Raw genomic sequence first — 24,798 nt, 5'->3', positions numbered from 1 at the left:
TTTCCTGCAATCACACCTGGAGCGAGGTATTCTTTCCGCACAGTCTTACAAAATAAACTAAAATATTGGAGTTTTGGTCCAGTATCCTAGCCACTGTTGGGGTCTGGTCTGGGATCATAATAATAGTCAAAGCTGCAAAGAGGGGAGGAAAGCCAGAAAAAGCATACGTGGGAGAGAAGAGAGTTTGCGGCATTTGCCCAGGAAATGATCTCTGTCATGTCACCAGTAAATGGAAGGGATCAATGAGCACCAAGACAAGAATGTTTCCTGATTCTGTGTCTGAATGTCGATTATAACTGGCTAAGTTGCGCATTATAACAGCATCAAAATTTGATTTAATTTGCAGTGGGGTAATTTAGCTATATGTAAAGAAAAAGTGTAAAGTTTCAGGAAGGGAGGGTAAATGGGGAAATGTGATCTTACGACTGGGAGTTGATTATTCTTATAATTCATATCTTGTATCTTTGTTCCCAGACTCACTTCCTGCTATATGGTACGGGATTCCAGACCTGGGAATATTCTCCAGTGTACGCCATTCGTTCTTATGCTTACCTGTGGCTCCATGTCTTACCTGCCTGGTTCCATGCAAACGTTCTGCAAACCAACAAGGTTAATAGAAAGCTTTTTGTGTACAAGGTCATTTCTGGTCAACCGTATTGATCCATTTGAGCATTAGGAACAGGATTAGGCCCTTTAGCTCTTCACACCTGTTCTGCCATTCAGTTTGATCATGGCACCTCAAATCCCATTTTCTGCCTATTGCTGCATATCTCTTAATGCCCTTGCAAACAAAAATGATCGATCTCTGTCTTGAATTTTCAATTAACTCTGCCAGCCTCTACAACCTTTTTAGGAGAGAGTTCCAGATTTTGATTATTCTTTGTGTGCAGAAGTGTTTCCTGACATCATTCCTGTATAGTCCGGCTTGACATACGGCACGGTAGCACAATGGCTAGCACAGTTGCTGCACAGCTCCAGGGTGCCAGGTTCGATTCCCGGCTTGGGTCACTGTCTGTGTGGAGTCTGCACGTTCTCCCCGTGTCTGTGTGGGTTTCCTCCGGGTGCTCCGGTATCCTCTCACAGTCCAAAGATGTGCAGGTTAGGTGGATTCACCATGCTAAATTGCCCTCAGTATCCAAAAAGATTGGGTTGGGTTATGGGGATAGGGTGGAGGTGTGGGCTTGGGTGGGGTGCTCTTTCCAAGGGCCAGTGCAGACTCGATGAGTCGAATGGCCTCCTTCTGCACTGTAAATTCTATGATTCTATGACTTAAGGCTTATGTTCCATTGTTTTGGGCACCAGAGGAAATAGGGTGGTTAGGGAGAAACTATCACTGCTTTCCTTCAGGTAGAGTCACACCTAGTCTTGCTTCAATTTGACTCTTGCTAGCGTTGCAGGGTTGACACTTTGGGCCAAGATATCTGTGTCTTTTTTTTCAAAAATATGCTTAGAATTCCTACAGTACATTAGGAGGCCATTTGGCCCATCGTTCCTGTACCAACCCTCTGAAGGAAGCACCCTACCCAGGCCCACTCCCCTGCCCTATCCCCGCAACCCCACCAACCTTTGGAGACTAAGCGGCAACTTAACATGGCCAACCCACCTAACCGACATTTACATAGAATGTAAATTCTATGATGATCTTTGGATTGTGGGAGGAAACCGGAGCACCCGGAGGAAACACACGCAGGCACGGGGAGAACGTGCAAACTCCACGCAGACAGTCACCCGAGGCCGGAATTGAACCCGGGTCCCTGGCGCTGTGAGCCTGCAGCGCTAACCACTATGTCACCGTGCCGCCCATTATTTGTAACTTTATTTGTAAAGTATCTCAAGGCACATTACAAACATCGCAATAATATTCAGGTTCTCTACATACGTCATGTTGCACTCTTGTGTTACTTCAATACAGTCAAGGAAGCATAACAGACATTTCAAAATGGTGCAGCAGATTCAAATTGTCTACCCAGATCAAGTTGCACTCTGAGGTGCTTCAATATAATTGTGATACATGTAATATTCACGGTGTGCATTCTATGTGATTCATACAGCCCAAGGGGGTTCTATACAATTCCAAGCCCCTCGGTTCGTTATGGCTGAAAGGTCTAAGACAGCAACCTTCACCCATTGTGTCTCTGTGGCGGCTTCCCCAAGCTTCAGTGCATCCCTCAGCCCGTAGTCCTGGGCTTTGGAATGTGCCAGTCTGCAACACTCTGTCGGGGACAACCTTTTGCACTGGAAGAACAACAAGCTTCAAGCAGGCCAAAGAGCTTCTTTCACCAAGTTGATGATTCCTCAGCAACAGCTGATTGTTTTGGTGTGTCTCCCTGGGAACAGCTCGTGGAGCACAGAGCCCTGCGTCATGGAGCTGCTCGCAATGCACCTCAACAAAAAATACCTCGTGGCTCTCCAGATTTCTTTGCAAAGGCATATTCCATGAGGATCTGGACAACGGTCTCTTCTCCACCAGTCACCTCGAGGGCAGCATGCGGATGGGGTGAGACTCCGGGCATGCATGAAGGATCTGGTGGGGAGGGTCTTTTTCACCACCAGCCAAGCTAGGTCCCGGTGCTTGTTTGAAAGTTCTGGTGATGAGGCATTCTGCCAAATTACCATGACAGTCTGCTCAGGGAACCATCTGACAGGATCCACCATCACCTTTCCCAGAAGGGCCTCTGGGACGTTGTGTGCAGACCACTGCCTGATGGACTTGTATAGATTTTTCTCTGCATAGATTGTACCACGAGGGACAAGCGTTCCGTGGCGGCGTGGCCCGACCCATCCTTCACAACAGGACACATAGCACCTCAGCACTGAGTGAGACTTGGTGTTTGCATACTGAGGATCTACGCACAGCTTGATGCAACCACACACCAAATTGGCCATTAGGATCAGGGCTTTATCTAGAGATTTGTACATCACACCCCTTTAAACGTGGTCTATTGTTGACCCCTAGATGAAGCGTAAAATGGCTCGGGCAATCGCCGCAGTGCAGGACTGAAAGTCGGCCAGACCTTAGTTAGGTACAGTAACACAGAGTGCCTTGTGCCTGAGGACCATGTTCCAACCTGCAATAGTGTGGGAGTGTCGCTCCCACATACCTAGTTTTTGGTTCATTATACCTACTCGTTCCTTCCAGTTTCTAAAGCATGCCCTGGTCCCTCCGAACCATATCCCCAGCACCCTCAGGCCATCTGACCTGACGGTGAAGGGGACACTGGATCGGCCAGCCCACTTTCCAAAGAACATGGCCTCGCTCTTGCCACCTTGGCAGCCGAGGCTTGTTCGAACTGGTGGTAGATGTTGATCAGTCTGTGCACCGATAGTGGATCCGAGTGGAAGACGGCGACATCGCCCAACTACAGGGAGGCTTTGACTTGAGTGCCTTCACTGCCTGGGATTGTGACTCCTCTTATGCACGGATCCTTTCTGATGAACTCAGCAAAGGCTGCTATACAACACATGACAGGATGGGAGAGAGAGGGCAGCCCTACCAGACACCATATTTAATTGGAAACAGTGACTGAGAGAATAATCGCGCAACAAGATTGCACATTTTAAGATGTTTTACTTCAACAAACAAACTAAAAATAAACAAAGACTAAATATTACTTAATAGTTACCGAACTACAGAAAAGGTTACTCCGACTTCACCAATTAACGCAACTGAGAATGCATTACAACCCATTTGTAAGTTATGCCACTGCCTCAGCAGATGGGTAACCTTGAAGATTAAGTCCCACATTCCTCTTTGATAGACTGTCTTCTCCCTGTCACACCAGGGCAAGTCTTCCAATATCGGGCAGCACGGTAGCACAAGTGGCTAGCACTGTGGCTTCACAGCGCCAGGGTCCCAGGTTTGATTCCCCGCTGGGTCACTGTCTGTGCGGAGTCTGCACGTTCTCCCCGTGTCTGCATGGGTTTCCTCCGGGTGCTCCGGTTTCCTCCCACAGTCCAAAGGCATGCAGGTTAGGTGGATTGGCCATGGTAAGTTGCCCTTAGTGTCCAAAAAGGTTAGGAGGGGTTATTGGGTTACGGGGATAGGGTGGAAGTGAGGGTTTAAGTAGGTCGGTGCAGACTCAATGGGCTGAATGGCCTCCTTCTGCACTGTAGTTTCTATGTTCTAATCCTATGAAAGTCCATTCACTCAGTCGTCTGAGTACCCTTGATCTGACTCTCAGCAGTAAGTCCTATTCTGGTGACTCCTCAGTGCTTTAATCTCGCAAGTTGCATCTTTTCAAACAGAAAGTCTGTTGTCCTTGCCACCCTGCTCAGTGACTTTGTGCAATAGTAGCTGCTCTGATCTTCCTCTCCGGGTCTTTGAACCAGAGTCCAGAAAGACCAGCTGTTTCTTGTTATGTCGAGATGTGAAACTTATCATTTGGTTTCCTATAGGTTTTGTCCTGGGCCCCTTTTCCCCATGACAACCAAACCACATGGGCCACATGTCTCCAGACATTGCGCCATTCTGTTTTACCCTAAATTAAAGGAGACAGTTTTAAAACTAACCACTTAATAAAATCTTGCATTCATAACAACAGAAATTGCTCTCTGAACTGCAATGCTTTAAGCATCAGCTGTGTGTTCCTCTACAAATCACATTGGAACTCATTGCTTTTGCTTTCTACCATTTAAATAGTGTAATCTTGGCCAAACGAGTTGCCCAGAAAGGTTAGGATTGTTAATTCCAATAATGTATCTGCTAGCTTGAAACACATTCCTCTCTAGTCAAGCCCTTGCATATATTATTCCTTTTGTTCAGCGAAGCTGGACTCTCCTTCCATGACTGAACTCATTCCACAGGGAGGGGCAGGTAAGCTTTGGGTCACAGTAGCACGGTAAAGATATGCAAGCATTGTTGGGATGCATAGGAGGGGCGAAGGACACTTTAAAGAAGTTTACAGATTTGTCATTATTTACATTATTATGAATACCGCACTAAAAAAAGATCAGAGACTTTTATCATTTCAGTTCAGCAATTGATGTTTGACTTTGCACCTTAGCTTTATTTAATACAGAGGGTTTTATTTTTCCAGGTTCTTGTCTTCTATTTCTTACGATGTCTTTTAGCCTTTTTCTGCTGCATTTGTGAGCTGTACTTTTACAAGTAAGTCGATGCATTTTACCAATTAGCTTGGACCTTTCCTGTACTGATGATTTCAGAAAAAATTGATAATACTAGGAAATTTGATATAAGAACAGGCTATGCTGAAAAAATATCCGTTGGACAACTCAGCAATGGTGAAGTAAAAATGTCATGACCATGGATCATAATGATGTAGAGATCATCAGAATTGTTGTGCGGCCTCTCAAAAGCTTTCGCACCCACAGTATTAACATACCCTTTCAGGTGCTGACTGGTCCGCTGTGTATTTGGAATGTTAGTTTTGTTTTCTCTCTATTTGTTAACTAATTTCATTTTAATGTGTTTGTCTCGCTAAAATGACATACACTGGCTGTGTTCCAGAGCTGTTTGCAAGAAGTTTGGGCTTCATGTTGGTCGTTTAATGCTGGCGTTCATGGTTTTGAATACCGGGATGTTCTGTTCAGCAGCTGGTGAGTACAGGAGACAAATTCGTGCATCTTGAAGTGAGAGTATGCAGTTAAATGCAGGCACGAGAAATGTGTGGAGAGAAACCAATCGACAGTTAATTAAATAATGCGACTATGTAACTATTGGATTGCACTCCAAACCTATCTGGTTCACAATCGTCTTTTAGGGAAGGAAATCTGCCATTCTTACTGGGTCTGGCCTACACACAACTCAGGGGCTTGTTTAGCACAGTGGGCTAGACAGCTGGCTTGTAATGCAGAACAAGGCCAGCAGCGCGGGTTCAATTCCCGTACCGGCCTCCCCGAACAGGCGCCGGAATGTGGTAACCAGTCTTCTTACTGATTACTTCTTTGTGAGGCTGTCGGCTGTCTGTTGATTCGAGGCTGGTTTCTGTTCAAGGTCACTAGTTTCTGCCATGGGCCTTCACGTGACTGGACCCCGGTGGAAGCCTGTGCGAGACTTTGTTTATCACGGGCCCTCGGCCCACACACCATCATTGTTCACACAATCTTTGATGGGTTTGGTGGTTAGACTTTGGTGATATGTTGAACCATGATGACCGGGGTCACCTTGATGTGCCTTCTGCCTTCGCATGGTCGAAACCTTCAAGAGCCTGAGGGGTATAGACAGGGGGGGAAGTGGGGAGGACGATTCCTCTTGTCGGAAAATCGAGAACTGGGGGTCACTTTTTAAAAATAAGGGGTTGCAAGGGCGGCATGTGGCGCAGTGGTTAGCACTGGGACTGCGGCGCCGAGGACCCGGGTTCGAATCCCGGCCCTGGGTCACTGTCCATGTGGAGTTTGCACATTCTCCCCATGTCTGCATGGGTTTCGCCCCCACAACCCAAAGATGTGCTGGTTAGGTGGATTGCCACGCTAAATTGCCGCTTAATTGGAAAAAAAATAATTGGGTACTCTTTAAAAAAAAAGTAAAAACAAAATAAGGGGTTGCTCATTTATTGCAGGGTCGTAGAATCCCTGAAGCACAGAAGGAGGCCATTCGGTCCATTGAGTCTGCACTGATCCTCCGAAAGAGCACTCTACCCAGCATCACTGAATGTGTTGTCGCTGCATTTATTGTCCTTTGACAATTGCCCTTGAGAAGGTGGTGGTGAGCCGCCTTGACCACTGCCTTGGTAGGCCATTTCCGATTCAACCACATAATAATAATCACTTATTGTCACAAGCAGGCTTCAATGAAGTTACTGTGAAAAGCCCCTAGTCGCCACATTCCGGCGCCTGTTCGGGGAGGCCGGTACGGGAATTGAACCCGCGCTGCTGGCCTTGTTCTGCATTACAAGCCAGCTGTCTAGTCCACTGTGCTAAACCAGCCCCTGAGTTGTGTGTAGGCCAGACCCAGTAAGAATGGCAGATTTCCTTCCCTAAAAGACGATTGTGAACCAGATAGGTGTGGAGTGCAATCCAATAGTTACATAGTCGCATTATTCAATTAACTGAATTTATGTTGGCTGTCGTGTTTGGATTTGAACTCACATTGTCCAGAATATTAGTCTAAGCCTCTGGGTCATTGGTCCTAAATTAGCCAGAAGGTCATACTGCGCTCTTTCTCCCAGCTAGCTTACGCTTGTCTGAGGGCATGTGATGGAACTTAAAACCACACGAAACATTTAAATCCACGTTTTTGTTCATTTGAATATATCTCAGTTGCTGATGCTGACCGTTGTGAGGCGGAAGCACCAAGTTGGACCATCATCCCAAACAAGAAAATTCAAACAAGTGAATAAAAAGATGTAATAGTTCCGAATAAAAAGACTCTGGTACCTGGGTTTCAGGAGCCTGAATGCCATTGGTGGCAATTTGGAATCAGCTCATGTTGTTGGTGTGTTTGGCCTTTTATTTACTGCCATGAATGCCAATGTGGCTTGTTTAATGCTCTCTCTCCCTCTTTCTCATTCTCTCTCTCTCGTTTTCAGCATTCCTCCCCAGCAGCTTCTGTATGAACACAACTCTAATTGCAATGACTGGCTGGTTTACGGATAGGAATGCCGTGGCGATACTGGGAGTGGCAGCAGGAGCCATTTTGGGCTGGCCCTTCAGTGCAGCTCTTGGGTAAGAATGTCTCACTGGGGGGGGGGGGCACGTGGTGCAGTGGTTAGCACTGGGACTACGGCGCTGAGCACCCGAGTTCGAATCCCGGCCCTGGGTCACTGTCCGTGTGGAGTTTGCACATTCTCCCCGTGTCTGCGTGGGTTTCACCCCCACAACCCAAAGATGTGCAGGGTAGGTGGATTGGCCACGCTAAATTGCCCCTTAATTGGAAAAAAATGAATTGGGTACTCTAAATTTATATTAAAAAAAGAATGTCTCACAGGGGCAGTTTGAGGCGGCGATCTTAAAATTGTCTGACTTGAAATTACCCATTGTTGCGGAAGGAGTTTGGTCTGAGTAGGAAGCTCGTGCAAAACTGTATTTTTATTCCCCCTGCTTTGTGCAATAGTAACAGTTCAGGTCTTTCTGGTCATATCACGCGGGAAGGTGAGCTGGCTTTCCACAAAAACTCTGGACGCTCATGGCTAATCTCCAGAAGTTGAATTCGGAATAGCAACAAGTCCTTGCCTTGGACAATGTTGGTTGTTGACCTGCCCATCTGTGTGGCACGTGGCTTATTCAGAAGGCAGCAGTGACAGGGGGCATGGGTACAGTTTGGGAACAGTGGGTGGTTGCGTTAAACTGGGTGCAGTCTAACCCTGCAAAGTTCAAGAAGCCAAGCTGCATTATTGTTTTTGTAAGAGTAGCCAATTATTTTTTTTTCCAATTAAGGGGCAATTTAGCGTGGCCAATCCACCTAACCTGCACATCTTTGTGCTGTGGGGGTGAAACCCACGCAGACACGGGGAGAATGTGCAAACACCACACGGACAGTGACGTAGGGCCGGGATTTGAACCCGGGTCCTCAGCGCCGCAGTCCCAGTGCTACCCACTGCGCCACGTCCAGCTGCATTATTGTTGCACGGTGGCACAGTGGTTAGCACTGCTGCCTCAAAGCAACAGGAATCCGGGTTCGATTCCGGCCTTGGGTGACTGTCTGTGTGGAGTATGCATTTTCTCCCCGTGTCTGCGTGAGTTTCCTCCGGATGCTCTGGTTTCCTCCCACAGTCCAGAGAAATGCAGGTTATGTGGATTGCCCCTTAGTGTCCAAAAATGTGCAGGTTGGGAGGGGTTACAGCAATAGGGTGGGGCAGTGGGTTTGGGTGCTCGGAGGGTTGGTGCAGACGTGATGGGCCGAATGGCCTCCTTCTGCACTGTAGTAGTGGTTCTATGATTCTATTTGGCTGCAAGGCATGAGGAGGAGGGGGAGAGAGAGAGAATCAGAACCACACATTACAATCCGTTTCAGCCCAAGAAGAGTTGAGCAGAGTATTCCTGTAATGCTGACACAAATTATTAGAATTTTCTTTCAAGAAACTTACGAGTTCAAATAAAATAATTGAAAAGAATTGTCTTTTTGTTTTTGCTCAATTCTTGCAAAAGACAGACTGATTTTGACAGTGTAATGGAGCTAAATTAATATCTCTAATAATGCTTTGGAGTCAATTGTTACACTAATTCTCTTAGTTACCTGGCATTATTGCATTCAATAAATCGTCAAAATCAGTGCACCCTTGTCAAGGTAAGTGTTTGGTCCATCCTGCCTCTTCTGTAGAGCTATCCAGTCAGTTCTATCTAGTCTTCTCCATGACCCTGACATACGTCCCCCTTTTTCTTTTCCTCTAGTAAACCGCAGCTTCTACAGTACCTGAAAGCACTCTAGGTTCTCCCAATGGACAGCAAGTGAAGGATAGTAAATAGAGAACAAAGGTAGCTCGAAGCAGGTCTCATAAGAGGCAAAAACATGGAAAACTCCCAGTCTGCCTTCAGAATCCATATCGAAACAAAGGATTGCAAGAATTCAGCAAATGAACAAAGTGATCATTCTTTTTAAATGATTTTATTTGAACACTACTTGGGGGGGAAAAATGATCTGTTATTTTTTATCAGCACGAGAAGCATCCAACAGGAATACTCCCATTTCTCTGTTCCTGGTGGATGAAACAAGCTCATTGCTGTGGATCTGGAATCGCATGTAGGCCAGACCAGGCAAGGGTGGCAGATTTCCACTCCTAAAGGGAACCAGATGGGTTTTTAATGACAGTCCAGTAGTTTCATGATCGCCATCAATAAGACCAGCATTTTATTCCAGAGTCACAGTAAAGTTGCTGTTTTGCGGCACTCTGCGCGGAATTCTGGCGTTGGATCAGTTGTTTGATTGGAGATGGCAGCGGTCTTGTCCTCTCAGTGTTCTGCAGCACTGTCTCCCCCCTGGCGCCACTCACTATATCCACGAGCACCTGCACCTCTCGCAGGATCGCGACCCCTATGTGATTACCCATGGGCTTTCTGATTGGATGAAAATATGGAGCTCACTGTATATCTTCGTTAAACAGCATATTTGACCCACCGGCAGCTCCCATTCCGCGAGCGCGCCGGTTAACGGAGATGTTCCTGTATTAATTAATTTTGTTTCATTCCCGTCAGCTGCCGTAGTGGGATTTGTACTTGTGACACCAGGGCGTTAGACCAGGCCTCTGGATTACTAGTCCAATGATATCACTCACCATAGTGCCACTGTTCCCTTAATGACCCATCTGTATAGTCCGGTAAAGGATACCCAGTGTAGTTTCCTAAAGCGTTGAATTTTAAGTCTTACTGTTTATTGTTTGACTCGGTCTGTTTTCTGAGATGTTTGTTTTTAATATATACATTTTATATATATATATATATATTATTTATAAACTCTTATTTTAGAATATGTTTGTAATACTGATCCCATGACTAATTTTCTCTTGCTTGTTAGGTTGCCAATAGCATTTGACCTGGTGGTAATGAAGAGGAAATTCCAGAGTTTTTTTATGTGGACAGTTGCGGCTTTGCTGCTCTTTCTGGTAGGTGGAGAACATTGTGGTTCATCACGGAGCTTAGTCAATAATTGTGCACAAAATCAGCTTTGGCCTAGTGCCAAGTATAGGTCATTATATAGTCAGCCTGCCCCCTGAGCTTTTTCTAGGGGTGGGGGGGGGGTCTTTATTCTTCCATGGGATGTAGCTGTTGCTGGCAAGGCCGGCGTTTGTTGACCATTCCTAATTGCTCTTGAGCTGAGTGGCTTGCTCGGCCATTTCAAAGGGCGGTTAAGAGTCAACTGCTGCGGGTCTGGAGTCACGTGTAGGGAAAAGGCGGCAGATTAAAGGGCATTGGTGAACCAGACGGGGGTTTTCTGACAATCGGCCACAGGGGGTCACCGCCACCATTGCGGAGATTAGCTTTATTTTCCAGATTTACTCATTGTAATTTCATGGTGGGATTTGAACCTGTGTCCTCTGAGCTTTAGCCTGGGTTTCTGGATTACCAGCCCCGCGACATTACCCCTGGGCCACCCTCTTCTCCCAGCAGAGTCTCCTCCCCCTTATTGCTTTCAATTGGCAAAGAACTTTAATGTTGGGCTGACGGCACTGCACTGCTTCCTGCTACATCATGGTGGATCGTACAAGCATAACCAACAAGCACAACTTGGATTTGCACAGTGCTTTTTACGTAGTTAAATTTCAAACTAAATCTGACAACCGTCCACGTGAGGAGATTCTCGGACAGGTGAATGAAGACTTGGCTAAAGGGGCACTTTTAGAAAGCGGAAAGCGGAGCTCGGGACCTTGACAGCTGAAGACCAATGTTGGGAGCGAGGGCAACTGGGGTCGTGCAGGAAGCCAGAACTGGGGCAACGCAAATATCTTGGAGGGTAACAAAGCTGGAGCAGGTGGCAGAGATGGGGAGGCGATGGAGGAATTTGAAAAGAAGAATGAAAATGTTAAAATTGAGGCTGGACGATGAGTACGTTTAATCAACCGTCTATTCGGACTGCTGATTTTCTTTTAACAAAGAATAATTTTCCTTGCGTACTTTTGTGTTTGAGGATCAGGCAACGTGGCAGATTTTGTTATTTGGTCACTGGTACGTGAAAACTCCCTCACAATTCCCGACATGTGCACTTCCAATGGAACTTCCATTTGCCCGACATGTCGTAAACGCTTTCTCTCTCTGTCGGGGCACGGCCTACTTGCCTAAGCCCGGAAGACCATTTTCTAAAAATGGTTATTATTGTGTTTTGGGGTATGTTGAAGAGGAAATTCCAACAAACGACCTTTGAGAATACTGCACATGGCGTACCAGTGCAAAGTTCTCTGCCTGACCAGTCCAGTCCGACTCCTTAAACAGCCTCTTGAGAAATTTGTGTATGGAGGTGGTGAGAATCGAACTTGGATTTTTTTCCTCCCTTCCATGAGATTTTGGCAATTTCCTCCAAAGCAGTCTTACCATTGCCTCCCTCCAGTTTCGTCTTCCTGAGACCACACTGAAGCATTTGCTATCAGATCTCCGATTGTACGTCAAAAGGTTTGCCCGATTCTTGTGCTCCCGGTCTGATACTGCTGCATCTTTCTCCATTTATCTTAACCTTGGGGCAGTTGTCCAGTTTACCAGCCACCAAGATCTTGGAGTATCATCCGCACCTTCTAATCAGGACTGGATTATTTAGGAGGAACTAACCCGTCCCAGCTCCTCCACTCCATTGAATGCCATCCCTGCTCAGGGATGGGAACATGAATGAAGATCTTTAAACTCCCCTGTATTTTGGTGAGTCAGAAAGTTAGGAGTGCAGGTCCCACTCCAGTGCAGTGCTGAGAGAGTGCTGCGCTGCCGGAGATGCTGCCGTTTGGAGGAGACGGGAAACCCAAGGCCCTGTCTGCACTTTGAAGCGCACATTAAAAAACAATCACACGGCGCTATTTCAAAGAAGCGACAGAAAGTTCTCCCCAGTGTCCCTCAACCCCCCCCCCCCCCCCCCCCCCCCCCCCACCCGCCCCACATGCCCCTTATTACAACAACCCCAAAAACTATATACAGAAATTACAAATGTGAACTGAGACAATAGGGGAAAGAGATTCCATCAAATAGTCAAGTCGATCCGGACAACTCCGGGTCCTTCATAGCCCTGCCACAGGCTGGGCACTCTATTGGGTGATCGAGTGGTCAACAGCCGGCGGCACCTCAGGATGGCCCACTTCAGCGACGGGTAAACTGGCCTCACCGGCCTCGACAGGCGCAGCTGGTTGGTCAGCAACGGACATCCCTGGCTGGACAGAGTTACAGGAGTATTCGCGATGCTAGCTGTGTGGTGATATGCACCACTGTAAATACACAAAGGGTTTATGGAAATATGCTGAGACTAAGTAAACACTAGAGGGAGCACCAGAGACGTCATGACATGCAGACATACAGCTAATGAACACATAGAATAGGACACAACCAGTGGGCAGTCAAGACACCCAGAGGTGACACTACCACAAGGGGGCAATCCATATAAAAGGACAGGGCACACATGCTCTTTCTCTTTCCATAGGCGACACTCAGAGAGACAGGGGCAGATCAGAAGCATCACATCCACCACGTGGCTTAGAGCAGACTGGTTAGTTAGACTGAGTTACTATAGCAAGATTAGCAGGAGAGTCGAACTCAAGCAGGAAAATTGTTAACTGTTCAATAAATGTGTTAAACCTATCTCCAAGTCTGGACCTTCCTTTGTCAGAGCATACATCAAGGAAGCAGCTTATGCTACATGAAGAAGCATAACACAATAAGCTGGACCCGCTGACTCCAAGTTGGGGGTTGTCACTCCTCTACTCTCACCTGGTCGAAGTGCATTCTGACGGTGTCCTGTTCACACTGACCACATAAGACACCGGCCGTGACTGGGCCCCGACGTCCGTCTAGCCAAGGCGAACTGGCAGCAAAATCCCGGACCAAAACCGGGTCTCGCACCCAGAATGACCCGTCGCCTCTCTGCTCTGACCGCTGACTCTTCCGGGAGGCCTGACGTGCCTCCACCCTCCCTGCCAGATTTGGAAATACAAGATCCAATCAGGTTCTCGACCAACGGCCCATGAGCAGCTCAGTTGGTGGGACCCCCATTGGTTGAATGAGGGGTTCAGTTGCACAACAGCCAAAAATGAACCAACCTCTGGCACAATGGTTTATCGGATCGCTTTTTCATGGCATTCTTGAAAGTTTGAACGACCCTCTCACCCAGACTGTTCGATGCTGGGTGGTAGGGGACTGTCCTTGTATGCCGTAAGCCACTTGCTCTCACAAAACGCTGGAAATGATCGCCAGTAATGGAGGTGCCATTGTCCGAAACAATTGACTGGGGAAGCCCATGAATGGCAAACACTCAGCGCAAGGCATCTACTGTGGCCACCAAGATAGTGGTCCCCATCTCTTGAACTGATAGTCACTTCGAGTGGGCATCTACCAGCACCAAAACCATCTTACCCAGGAAAGGGCCCGCATAGACCCTGGTCCACAGGCGACCCAGCCATTCCCGGGGTGAAGGGTGGCGGAAGGCAGCAAAGATTGTTGCATTTGGCAAGGATGGCACTCTCGTACTCGTTCTTCAATGGCTTTGTCTACACCTGGCCACCCGAGGCACTGCGTGCCAACATCATCATCTTTGTCTGCCCTGGATGGGCACTGTGTCACTATTGAAGGAGGGGGCCCCCCTGGCCGGAGGCAGGATGACCACCCACGATGCCCACAGAATCACGCAGTCATCACACGCCAACGCGTCCAGATGAGTGAAGTAGAGCCTCAGTTGTTCAGTCTTCTCTTAACGCCAGCCAGTCAGTATCATTCATTTGATCTTTGAGAGAATAGGGTCTCTTTGGGTCCAGCTGCTGATGTGGCCCACGGACACTGGCAGGGTGTCCAGGAAGTTTAAAGCTAGAATGATCTCCTGGGGTACTGGTGTTGGTGAAATGCTCTTGGATAGGGCCAGGCAACTTACTGCATCCGCATTGGCAATTTGCGTCCCAGGCCAATGCAGAAAAACTTAGTTGTAATGAGCCAACAGCAGCAGGGACCAATGCACATTCATCGAGGCTATGGACAGCCATCTTTCCTTAACAGGCCCAGTAACCGCTTGTGGTCACTCACTATGTCGAACTGTCGATCGTACACCTTCTCAAACCCTCCTCCTCAACCTGGGCAAATTTTTGTTCTGCTTCAAAAAGGGTCCTTGAGGCATTCTACGGGATGAAACAGCCCCAATACCATAAGGAGATGCATTACATATCTGCACGATTGGTTTCCCCGTGTCAATGTGATGGCTCAAGAAACACCGGAGGCTTCCAGGCATAAACAAAGGGGTTTAATGATGAAATGCAAAGGCAGTTAGGTAACAGACGCAGGACGCTGCTGTACACAGACCTGGTCACTTCAGCTCCCTGACGCACACTGCCCAGGGTCCTGTTCCCAGGGCCCCGCGCAAACCCCCCATTGGCCGGTGTTTCCGCTCGATTGGCCCAAGCCAGTCACGGAATACGTGGAGAGATCCCCCCTCCCCACCCCTTAAAGGGGTGCTCACACCTCTCAAATCACAGAATTTCAGCATTTCAAAAACAGATTGTCACAATGCTGTTTGTGGGAACTTGCTGTATTACAGCAAGGACTGCACTGCAAAAGGTACTCAATTGGCTGTAAACTGCTTTGGGACGTCCCGATGTCAGGATAGGTGCTATTTAAATGCAAGTTTATATTTCCCTCTAACAAACTCTGCCCGAATTGACCTAAAAGAAACTCGGGGCCTCTTTTGTTTGTTTGTATTGCAGCTCCCCCTTGTGTTAGTGGACAGCTATTACTATGGAAAGATGGTGATTGCCCCCCTGAGAATAGTAATTTACAACGTCTTTACCCCACATGGACCTGACATTTATGGTAAGCTTTTGCTTGTGTGCATGACGCGGCACGTGTTTACGTAAGGCTGGTTTGTAAAAATATGGTCAGATATTTAAGACGGTAATGTGCGCATGTTAAAATATACTTTGCCGTGAGTTTGGCTTTGAATTACAATTGTTGCGTTGCGTTAATGAGCTCAAACTGAATGTGTCCTGACTGTTTTGCCACTCATGTTGTATCGCCATTTCCGAATAGAAGGCAAAACCAGCATTGAGACCAAACTCTGTCAGCAAGTTTTTAAGCTTTTATGATTGATTGTGACCATTGTGGTGACCATTAAATCGTCGCTTTAAAATAGAACTGGAACCAGAACAAAATGAAGTGAGGCCAGTTTGGTGCGGAGATGAAGTTCCCAACGACAGTCATTGATTGCATATGGAATCTTCTCTCTCAACTTCTCATTCTCTGCAGGAAAACAAAAATGTGGTCAACTATTTAGAACAGGGCAGCACGGTGGCGCAGTGGTTAGCATTGCTGCCTCACGGCGCCATGGCCCCAGGTTCGATCCCTGCTCTGGGTCACTGTCCGTGTGGAGTTCTCACTTTCTTCCCCGTGTCGGCGTGGGTTTCGCCCCCACAACCCAAAGATGTGCAGGGTAGGTGGATTGGCCACGCTAAATTGCCCCTTAATTGGGGGGAAAGAATTGGGTACTCTAAATTTATGAGAAAAAAAAACTATTTAGAACAAATTAGACAAACTACTTCAACAGAATATCTATTTTGTCTTGACAGTATATTCTTGATAAATCATCAGTTTTTTGCCTCTTATCATCCAGTAATTTGGATTGAGGAACCTTGAATAAAGGTAGATTGTGTTTAGTTTTACAGTCAGATTTAATCAGACCAGATGGTTCAGTCAGCGAAATCATTTTCCTTTCACCTCTACAGTCTGCAAATAACACACTTTTCTAATCATGGAATCATTACAGTGCAGAAGGAGGCCATTCAGCCCATCGGGTCTGCGCCAACCCTCCGAAAGAGCTCGCTCCCTAGGCCCACCCTATCCCCATCACGCAGTAACCCCACCTAACCTTTTGGGCACTAAGGGCAATTTAGCATGGCCAATCCACCTTTGGACTGTGGGAGGAAACCAGAGCACCTGGAGGAAACCCACACAGACATGGGGAGAAAGTGCAAACTCCGCACAGTGACCAAGGCCGGAATCGAACACAGTCCCTGGCGCTGTGAGGCAGCAGTGCTAACCACAGTGTCACCATGCCGCCCGATGGGATATTAGTAGTTTGAGCAGAATTCATAGCAGAGCAAGTTCAGTGAAGGTGATGTCCCCAAATATAATGGGCTGGATTCTCCGCTGTCGGGATTCTCCGTTGCTCCGGCAGCCCCGGGGATTTCCTGACGGCGTGGGGCTGCCCACAAGGGGAAACCCCATTGGCCGGCTGGCAAGACGGAGAATCCCGGGGCAGGACGGAGAATCCAGGCCAATTCCTATTCGGCAGTAAATTCTCCGAATAATCATTTGGCAGTGCTGAAGCTTTTTGTCTTGTTCAATACCAAAGGTAAATTTAGGGAACAGTAATTTATACTTCAGGAGAAGAGAGTGCTAATTGGTTGGCAAGTGAGCTCTGATTGGTAGAGGCATTGCCATGGAGAATGCACCAGCCAACTGATAACTAGCAGTTAACTGCCAAGTTTCTAAAAATTCAAACCAGTCAGATTGACTCTGATTGGTCAAGGCATCAGCCAGAGGAATGAACCAGAGAATGGCTGCTGCCTACTCTATTTCGGTGAATCAAGCTCCCTGTTGTTCCCTTTACTTTTGGTACTCTTGCAGATTGTCCTGACAAGCACAAGACAAAATCATCAACTCCATGTGTCTGTGCAGCAATACTCGCTGAATTCTGCAGTGCATTTACATTTGGTTATGTAAACTGACCAGGATATGGATGGTGGAAATCCTTTTAGTAGCTTCTGTTTAATTGGAAATCTTACTTGTGCATTTTCTATGCCAAATGTTGCGAAATCCCAACTTTCAGAGCACTAACCAGTTGTTAATATTGGTACGTTAGGTTGGCAAGTAGATCACTGGGTGAGTGAAATACTGAAGCTTTTCCTGTTAATTCTGAACGTGTTATGGATATTATAATCCATGCATTAATATATTGCGAATGGTTGGATTACTGAAAACTGTATTGCTGGATGATGGAACGTGTATGAGCTTACTTGAACCTACATGAAGAAAGTGTGAATTTCATTTTTATTTCTACCGCAGTGCATCGCCTGACCACAGGGTGGTTCTCTTGAGCCAGAGCAAAGTTTTTGATCTAAACCTGGGAAATATGCTGATTTAGCAGATCGCTGTTCGGAACTTTGAGCGCCTGGGAATAGGGAAAAATGCCAGGGATGCAACTCCTAATTGCCTGTTCCAGAAAGTATGTAACGTGTCAGCCATGGCTCAGCTGGTAGCACTCTCAATCGTAGGGTTCCTGGTTCAAGTCCCACTCCAGGGCTGGAAGATATATATCCAGGTTAACACTCCAAATGCAGATCTGAGGGAGTGCTGCACAGTCAGAGGGTCTTTCAGATGGGATACTTAACCAATGCCCTATCTCCCTGCTGCACGGTAGTGCCAGGGATTCCCAGTTTGGGTCACTGTCGGTGCAGAGTCTGCACATTCTCCCCGTGTCTGCGTGGGTTTCCTTCGGATTCTCCCGTTTCCTCCCACAAATCCCGAAAGACGTGCTTGTTAGGTGAATTGGACATTCTGAATTCTCCCTCTGTATACCCGAACAGGCGCCGGAATGTGGCGACTAGGGGATTTTCACGGTAACTTCATTGCAGTGTTAATGTAAGCCTACTTGTGCCAATAATAAAGATTATTATTATGTAAAATCTCCAATAGAACTATTTTGAAACCGAGCGGGGGAGTCCTTCTTGGTGTCCTGGCCAATATTTATCCCTCAGTGAAAATCAGAAAAACAGATAATCCAATCATCATTACACTGCTCTTTGTTGGAGCTTGCTGTGTATAAATTGGCTGCTGTCTTTCCCATGTTACAACAGTGACTACAATTCAAAAGTAAAGTGCTTTGAAATTTTTCCAATGGTTCGGAAAATGCTGTATAACTGCAAGCCTGTCTTTAAAAATTCCTTCATAGAATCATAGAACTTACAGTGCAGAAGGAGGCCATTCGGCCCATCGAGTCTGCACTGGCTCTTGGAAAGAGCACCCTACACAAGCCCACACCTCCACCCTAACCTCATAACCCAGTAACCCCACCCAGCACTAAGGGCAATTTTGGACACTAAGGGCAATTTTGCATGGCCAATCCACCTAACCTGCACATCTTTGGACTGTGGGAGGAAACAGGAGCTCCCGGAGGAAACCCACGCACACACGGGGCGAACGTGCAGACTCCGCACAGACAGTGACTCCAAGCCAGGAATCGAACCTGGGACCCTGGAGCTGTGAAGCAATTGTGCAAACCACTATGCTACCGTGCTGCATCATGGGATGTATGTGCCGCTGGCTAAGCCAGTATTTATTGCCCATCCTTAATTGTCCGTGGGAGCTACCCGACCTGCTGTAGTGCATGTTGTGTAGCTACACCCATAGTGCTGTTAGGCAAGGAGCTTGACCCAGTCACGGTGAGTGAGCGGCCGATATGTTTCCAAGTCAGCATTGTGTGCGGCATAGAGGGAATCTGGCAGGCAGGGTGTTATTTCCCCTGTACTTCTGCGTGCTAGAGGGTGCGGGTTCGGAGGTGCTGTCGAAGGGAGCCTTGTTAGTTGCCACATTATTTCTATGGCTGGTCTGGTTCAGTTTCTGGTCAATTGTACCCCCAAGATTTTGTTGTAACTGTCTGTTGGGAACACGTTTGTGCTTGAAAGTGAAATGAAATGAAATGAAAATCGCTTATTGGCACGAGTAGGCTTCAATGAAGTTACTGTGAAAAGCCCCTAGTTGCCACATTCCGGCGCCTGTTCGGGGAGGCTGGTACGGGAATTGAACCGTGCTGCTGGCCTGCCTTCGTCTGCTTTAAAAGCCAGCGATTTAGCCCAGTGTGCTAAACCAGCCCCAGTAGCTTCCTGGCACTTGCCCTCTGGTTCCAAAGCTGAAGAAAGATCAATGGCATGAGCTCTAGTCTGCAGTGAAAGGGTTCAGCAACATGAGTGTTTCGGCACCCGGACCAGACCCCAAATTATATTAGGAAACAGGACGAGGCCCATCATTTCTCAATTTATAAACTGTGAGGAAAGGATTCTTCGCTCCAGGAGAGATTCCACCGACAACCAAAAATCTTTTATATTAAAACAAACTTTATTATTAACACAGGATTAACCCTGTTAACATCCTTGGAAAAAAACAGCTTTTCAATTAACAGTAAACAGTTCATTTAAAAAAAAAATCTTTGAGCTTCCTTTCCCATCTGTTTCTAAAATTTCAATGAAGCAAAATCCACAAACACAGGTCAAATGCCACTTATTAATAAAGTTAACCCTCAGTGGCTTACAGATTTATTCACAAAGCCCTTGTGAGAGAAGCTTTCAGAAGTCAGTCTGAGAAACACGACTCCTTTCATCAGAAACCAGAACAGAATTCTTAAAAACGAAAAGTACAAACAACAGATACAGGGCAGGGCTGAAAATGAAACTAAAAAACCCTCCCATGAGTGTCATCTCAGCCTGCTTGGCTGTTAACCTCTCAATCACAACTTTAGCAGACATATATATGGATACCTTAACCTAAGTTATTTTAATAGCATTAATGCAGCAGACGCATGATACAATATATATTAAACATTTCCTACATTAATCACATCAGTGCCTTGAAGGAAAGAAGGACTATAATTAAATAATTAAATACTAATATACAGTTTTCTTGGGAAGAAGTCTGCAGTCATTGTTTGATAGAATATGCTCTAAAGGCTCTGAAGAAGGGTTCATTTATAGGATTGTGCTCTGCTGCACTGCTCTATCTTACCACAGGGTGGTGCCTTTGAGACTAAATCAAGGTTTGGTCGTCTTTTCTTACCATTACTCAGAGCTGAATGTCAATTTCTTTTTTTATAAATTTAGAGTGCCCAGTTATTTTTTTTTCCAATTAAGGGGCAATTTAGCGTGGTCAATCCACCTATCCTGCACATCTTTGGGTTGTGGGGGCGAAACCCATGCAGGCACATGGAGAATGTGCAAACTCCACACGGACAGTGACCCGGGATTCGAACCCAGGTCCTCAGTGCCGTGTGGCAGCAGTGCTAACCACTGTGCCACGTGCCGCCCTGAATGTCAATTTCTGCTGTAATGTGTCTGACACACTCTTGCAACAATCAGAAAGCACATAATACAACAATAGCTCAGGCACTGTAACAGCTGAAGAGTGAAAGTGGGTCAGGGTCCCGAGATTTGGTTACCATCCAATAACACCTTTTAGACGGTGTACCTGTGAGGGTATGGAGTGAAGCCAAGGCTGGCTCCACTTGTGATGCTGCTATAGTTAAATAGCCTGCCTGCCCTCGCTCTTTGGTTTAACAGAGGGCCATTGACATTCCAGGCAGGGGGAGAATAACCTGGAGGAAAGCCCCCTTTTGCTAGACGTGTACAACTTCCCAATGATGCTTCTATTCTGGAATGGTTTTCTTTCACCCACCTGTGACGAGTGATGTTGGTTTGCATTCAGCATCTCGCTGGAGAGAGTGGGGTTTGAAAATGGCGGGATTCTGGCGGCACGGTGGTTAGCACTGCTGCCTCATGGCGCTCAGGACCCGGGTTCGATCCCAGCCCAGGGTCACTGTCTGTGTGGAGTTTGCACGTTTTCCCCTTGTCTGCATGGGTCTCACCCCCATAACCCAAAAGATGTGCAGGGTAGGTGGGTTGGCCACGCTAAATTGCTCCTTAATTGGAAAAAAATAATTGGGTACTCTAAATTTATTTTACAAAAAAGAAAATGAAGGGATTCAAACCCACAGCGTATCTACTCTGTAGCGGAACGAATGGAGTTATCTCTAACATTACTAGCTGCTTTTATAGTTGTGGTTGAGGGAATCAAAACACTGCTAATTTTTGCCCATCAAGTGTTTATCCAGTTCCCCGTTGAAAGTTAAGGTTGAGTTTGCTTTTAGCAACAATGTCGTTGCATCGTAAGAACCGACTGCATGTAGAAATAAATCTCCTGAACTCGCCCCTGATTCCTTTGTTGATCACCTTAGATAAGGTGAGTGAGGGCACATCTATGCAGCTCTGCTCATACGCACGTCATCTCATCACAGTGTTTACATTTATAAAAATCAGCCTCGGCAAGAGAATGTCGCCAGAAATTCCGAGCCTAAAATTCCGCAAATCTTGCGGAGGCAGCAAAGTTTCCCTTTCCGGTTGCTGTTTCCTGATCACATTTTTTTCAAATCCTGCTGAAAGAACCTCTTTTCAGCGACTGATTTACATCTTTTGGAATCCCAACTCTTTCCTAATACCTAACCCTCCCGAGCGGTGAGTGAATGGACGGTAAATAATTAATTTGCAGGCTGTTTGAACAGGTGAATCATCGCGGAGAGACCAGGCTGTAACACGCTGACCACTAAACGCTGTGCGTCACAGGCTCAGTCAGCTGTCTCCCTGACACATCTGCTCCTGCTCATTTTCGATTCTGGCCTGTCAGCTTAAGCCAAGCAGAACCAGACTGGAAAGCAGATCTTTGGATGAGCTTCAATTATAAGCTGTGGGGGGAGAGTTGATACATAGATACATAGAAGATAGGAGCAGGAGGAGGCCTTTTGGCCCTTCGAGCCTGCTCCGCCATTCATCCAGATCATGGCTGATCACCGACTTAAGTCACCCACTTTCCCCTCTACCCTCATCCACCTTTCCCTCTCGTGACGAGCAATATATTGCTCGTGAAACTTTCTCCTCTTTGTCCGAGTAGCTTTTCTGCTTAATGCTATAACAATGTGTCTTCTGCTGGAGAGCCGTGAATGGAATAGCAGTTGCAAGGTTTACATTTTACTTTTTACATATTACTCGCAAGCCGGGGAAGGAGTCCATCGTTGAAGGGCAAGGGAAGGAGCAACAAGTCCAGTGGTCTCTGCTCATTCCTATTTTCACACCAATTTTCTTCCGCTTGCTAACTCATCAACTAGTGTAAGCAGTTGACTGGGAGGGTGTGTAACGGTGATACGCTGTCCCACGCCTTTCAATTTCAGTGAAAAGCCTGTCATTCATTAGAGGACACTGATGTGAAATCGTCCAAACCTCCCTCAAAGCCCAGTTCAAGCAGTTACTTATTTAGCCTTCCGTTAAGATTTCGAAGTATCACAGGTGATGCTGTAGACAAGGTCAATTTACATTGAGAGAAAAATTACCTGAAGGATTTTATATATTGCACAGGATTTCTGGAACATTCATTGCTTGAAGCGTGTTCGTGGGCATCACTGGGTATTTTCTTTCTTCAAAAAAATAATCGTATCGCTCCCCTCGCCTGGCTGGATTGTTAATACTCATTGTCCTGTTTGCGTTGACTTAACCTGTGAATACATTTAGGGATAATGTAATTTCCTTGGTTTGGTGGGAAACTTATGGTAACTCAACATTGCTCAATTCTAGTCTTTTACACATCTCCTGCTTTTGTTTGCTGGTCAGGCGTGATGATAGCCCCTTTAAGGGCAACACAGCAGAGTATAGATGACATGGCCTCTGCAACCAATCGGGACTCGAATTTTATAATTTTAGAGCCACCCTAAATGACATGTTACGGGAGAGATAAGACTGCAGCGTGAACAGCAATGCTTTTCAACACAGATTGCTTGCAGAGGTCACTCAAGCAATGGAGATACCACTGGCCATGGAAAGTGCTGAAAAAGATGCCTCAGAGCAGCAGAGAACGCAAAACGGACCCGTTCACCAGTTAGGACAGGAACCCCCCCCCCCCGCCATCCATGGTGTCAAAACCACCGAAACAGCCGCGCAGCCAGAAACAATTTCAGCCATCAACGAAACAATAAGGTTCAGAATAGGCAGTCAATAATGCTCAAAGTGGAATGTTATTAATGTGGAGGACCACACTCCCGAATCGTGTCGATTTAAGGAGACTAAATATTTTTGTTGTCACGAAGAGGACGTTTGATAAAGCAGGACAGAGCTAAGTCAAGATCGCCGAGTAATAGATCAACAAAGATGTTACAAGTATACAATATGGAAGAGCCTAGCACCCGTGATTCTGGTATTCACTCTCTGTTTAATCTAAAAACAGGCAAGATAGACTCTATTACTGGAAAGCTCCGGGTAAATGGGAAGCCTCTTGAGATGGAAGTGGACACAGAGCATCGGCACTGTGATGGGCGAGCATACATTTCGGTCCCTAAGAGAGGCAGTCTAACCATTGAACTTGAAGAGCACTTCTGCCAAGTTGAAGGCTTATGCGGGAGAGCAATAAAAATAAAAGGCATCGCAATGGTACCTGTAAGCTGAGACAACAGTCTACCCAGATCCCAGTGATAATAGTGACGAGTGAAGGACCAAGCCTCTCAGCCGGGATTGGCTGAAAGAAATCAAGTTGATTTGGGCCGTGATTTTTCAAGAGTGGGAAGGGGGACTGCCCAAACTGATAAGAAAACACCAGAGCATCTTTTGTGATAAATTGGGCAGAATCAAAGGACTATAAGCTACATTTATGTGGATCCAGAGGCGACTCCCGATCACTTAGGGCAAGACCGGTACCATAGGAGAGAGAGTGGATACTGAGTTAAACTGCTTGGAAGAAGGCATTATCCAATCATTTCGGTTCTCGGAATGGGCAGCACCTATAGTCTCTGTTTTGTAACTGGAAAAACCATCCCCGTTTGCGGCGATTACAAACTACCAGATGATCAGGTTGCCAAGCTGGATAAATATCCAATCCCAAGAATTGAAGACCTGTATGCAAAGCTGGCAGGAGATCAATTTTAAACAAAGCTGGATGTGAGTCACGAGCAATGGCAACTCGAATTTGATGATGTCTCCGGGGGGGGGGGGGGTTACGTACGTCATGATAAACACACGCACACGGGCCTTTTCCAGGCCACATGCCTGCCTTCTGGCGTGTCTTCGACATGTGCAATAGTCCAAAGGACAATGGAGAATCTGCTCCAGAAGCTACCGCGGATTGTAGTTTATCTTGTAGTGTACCATAAGTATATAATCTTATAGCTGCATCGACAGAGGCCGAGCATGTAGCAAACTTAGAAGACATTGTGTTAAAGAGATTTCAGGAGGCTGGAGTTTACCGAAAGAAAGAGACGTGCACCTTTCAAGCCACTCGGGTGACCTACCTGTCGCAAGGATTACAATCACTGGAAAATAAGGTCAAGGCGATGAAGGCGGCGTCTGCCCCCACAAACACAACTGAACTCAAATCGTTTTGGGGGATGGTAAATCACTATGGAAGTTTTTTTACCAAATTTTATCGATGGTACTGACC

At 46.6% G+C, this 24,798-nt stretch overlaps 1 protein-coding gene across 5 annotated transcripts in view; it reads left to right on the top strand.

The window, feature by feature from the left end:
- The window catches only part of alg9 (ALG9 alpha-1,2-mannosyltransferase), a 308,329-nt gene that overhangs the window by 3,831 nt on the left and 279,700 nt on the right, over positions 1–24,798 (top strand). For all 5 annotated transcript variants that reach the window (XM_072486571.1, XM_072486567.1, XM_072486569.1 and 2 more), the window contains exons 3-8: positions 475–609; positions 5,037–5,107; positions 5,468–5,556; positions 7,488–7,623; positions 10,409–10,496; positions 15,267–15,372. In XM_072486571.1, coding sequence (XP_072342672.1) covers positions 475–609; positions 5,037–5,107; positions 5,468–5,556; positions 7,488–7,623; positions 10,409–10,496; positions 15,267–15,372 — 625 coding nt within the window. The remainder of the gene's footprint in view (positions 1–474; positions 610–5,036; positions 5,108–5,467; positions 5,557–7,487; positions 7,624–10,408; positions 10,497–15,266; positions 15,373–24,798) is intronic.

The sequence above is a fragment of the Scyliorhinus torazame genome, chromosome 21 (assembly GCF_047496885.1).
Source record: "Scyliorhinus torazame isolate Kashiwa2021f chromosome 21, sScyTor2.1, whole genome shotgun sequence".
In the NCBI taxonomy this organism is placed as follows: domain Eukaryota; kingdom Metazoa; phylum Chordata; class Chondrichthyes; order Carcharhiniformes; family Scyliorhinidae; genus Scyliorhinus; species Scyliorhinus torazame.
This window is presented reverse-complemented; position numbering and strand designations above follow the sequence as displayed.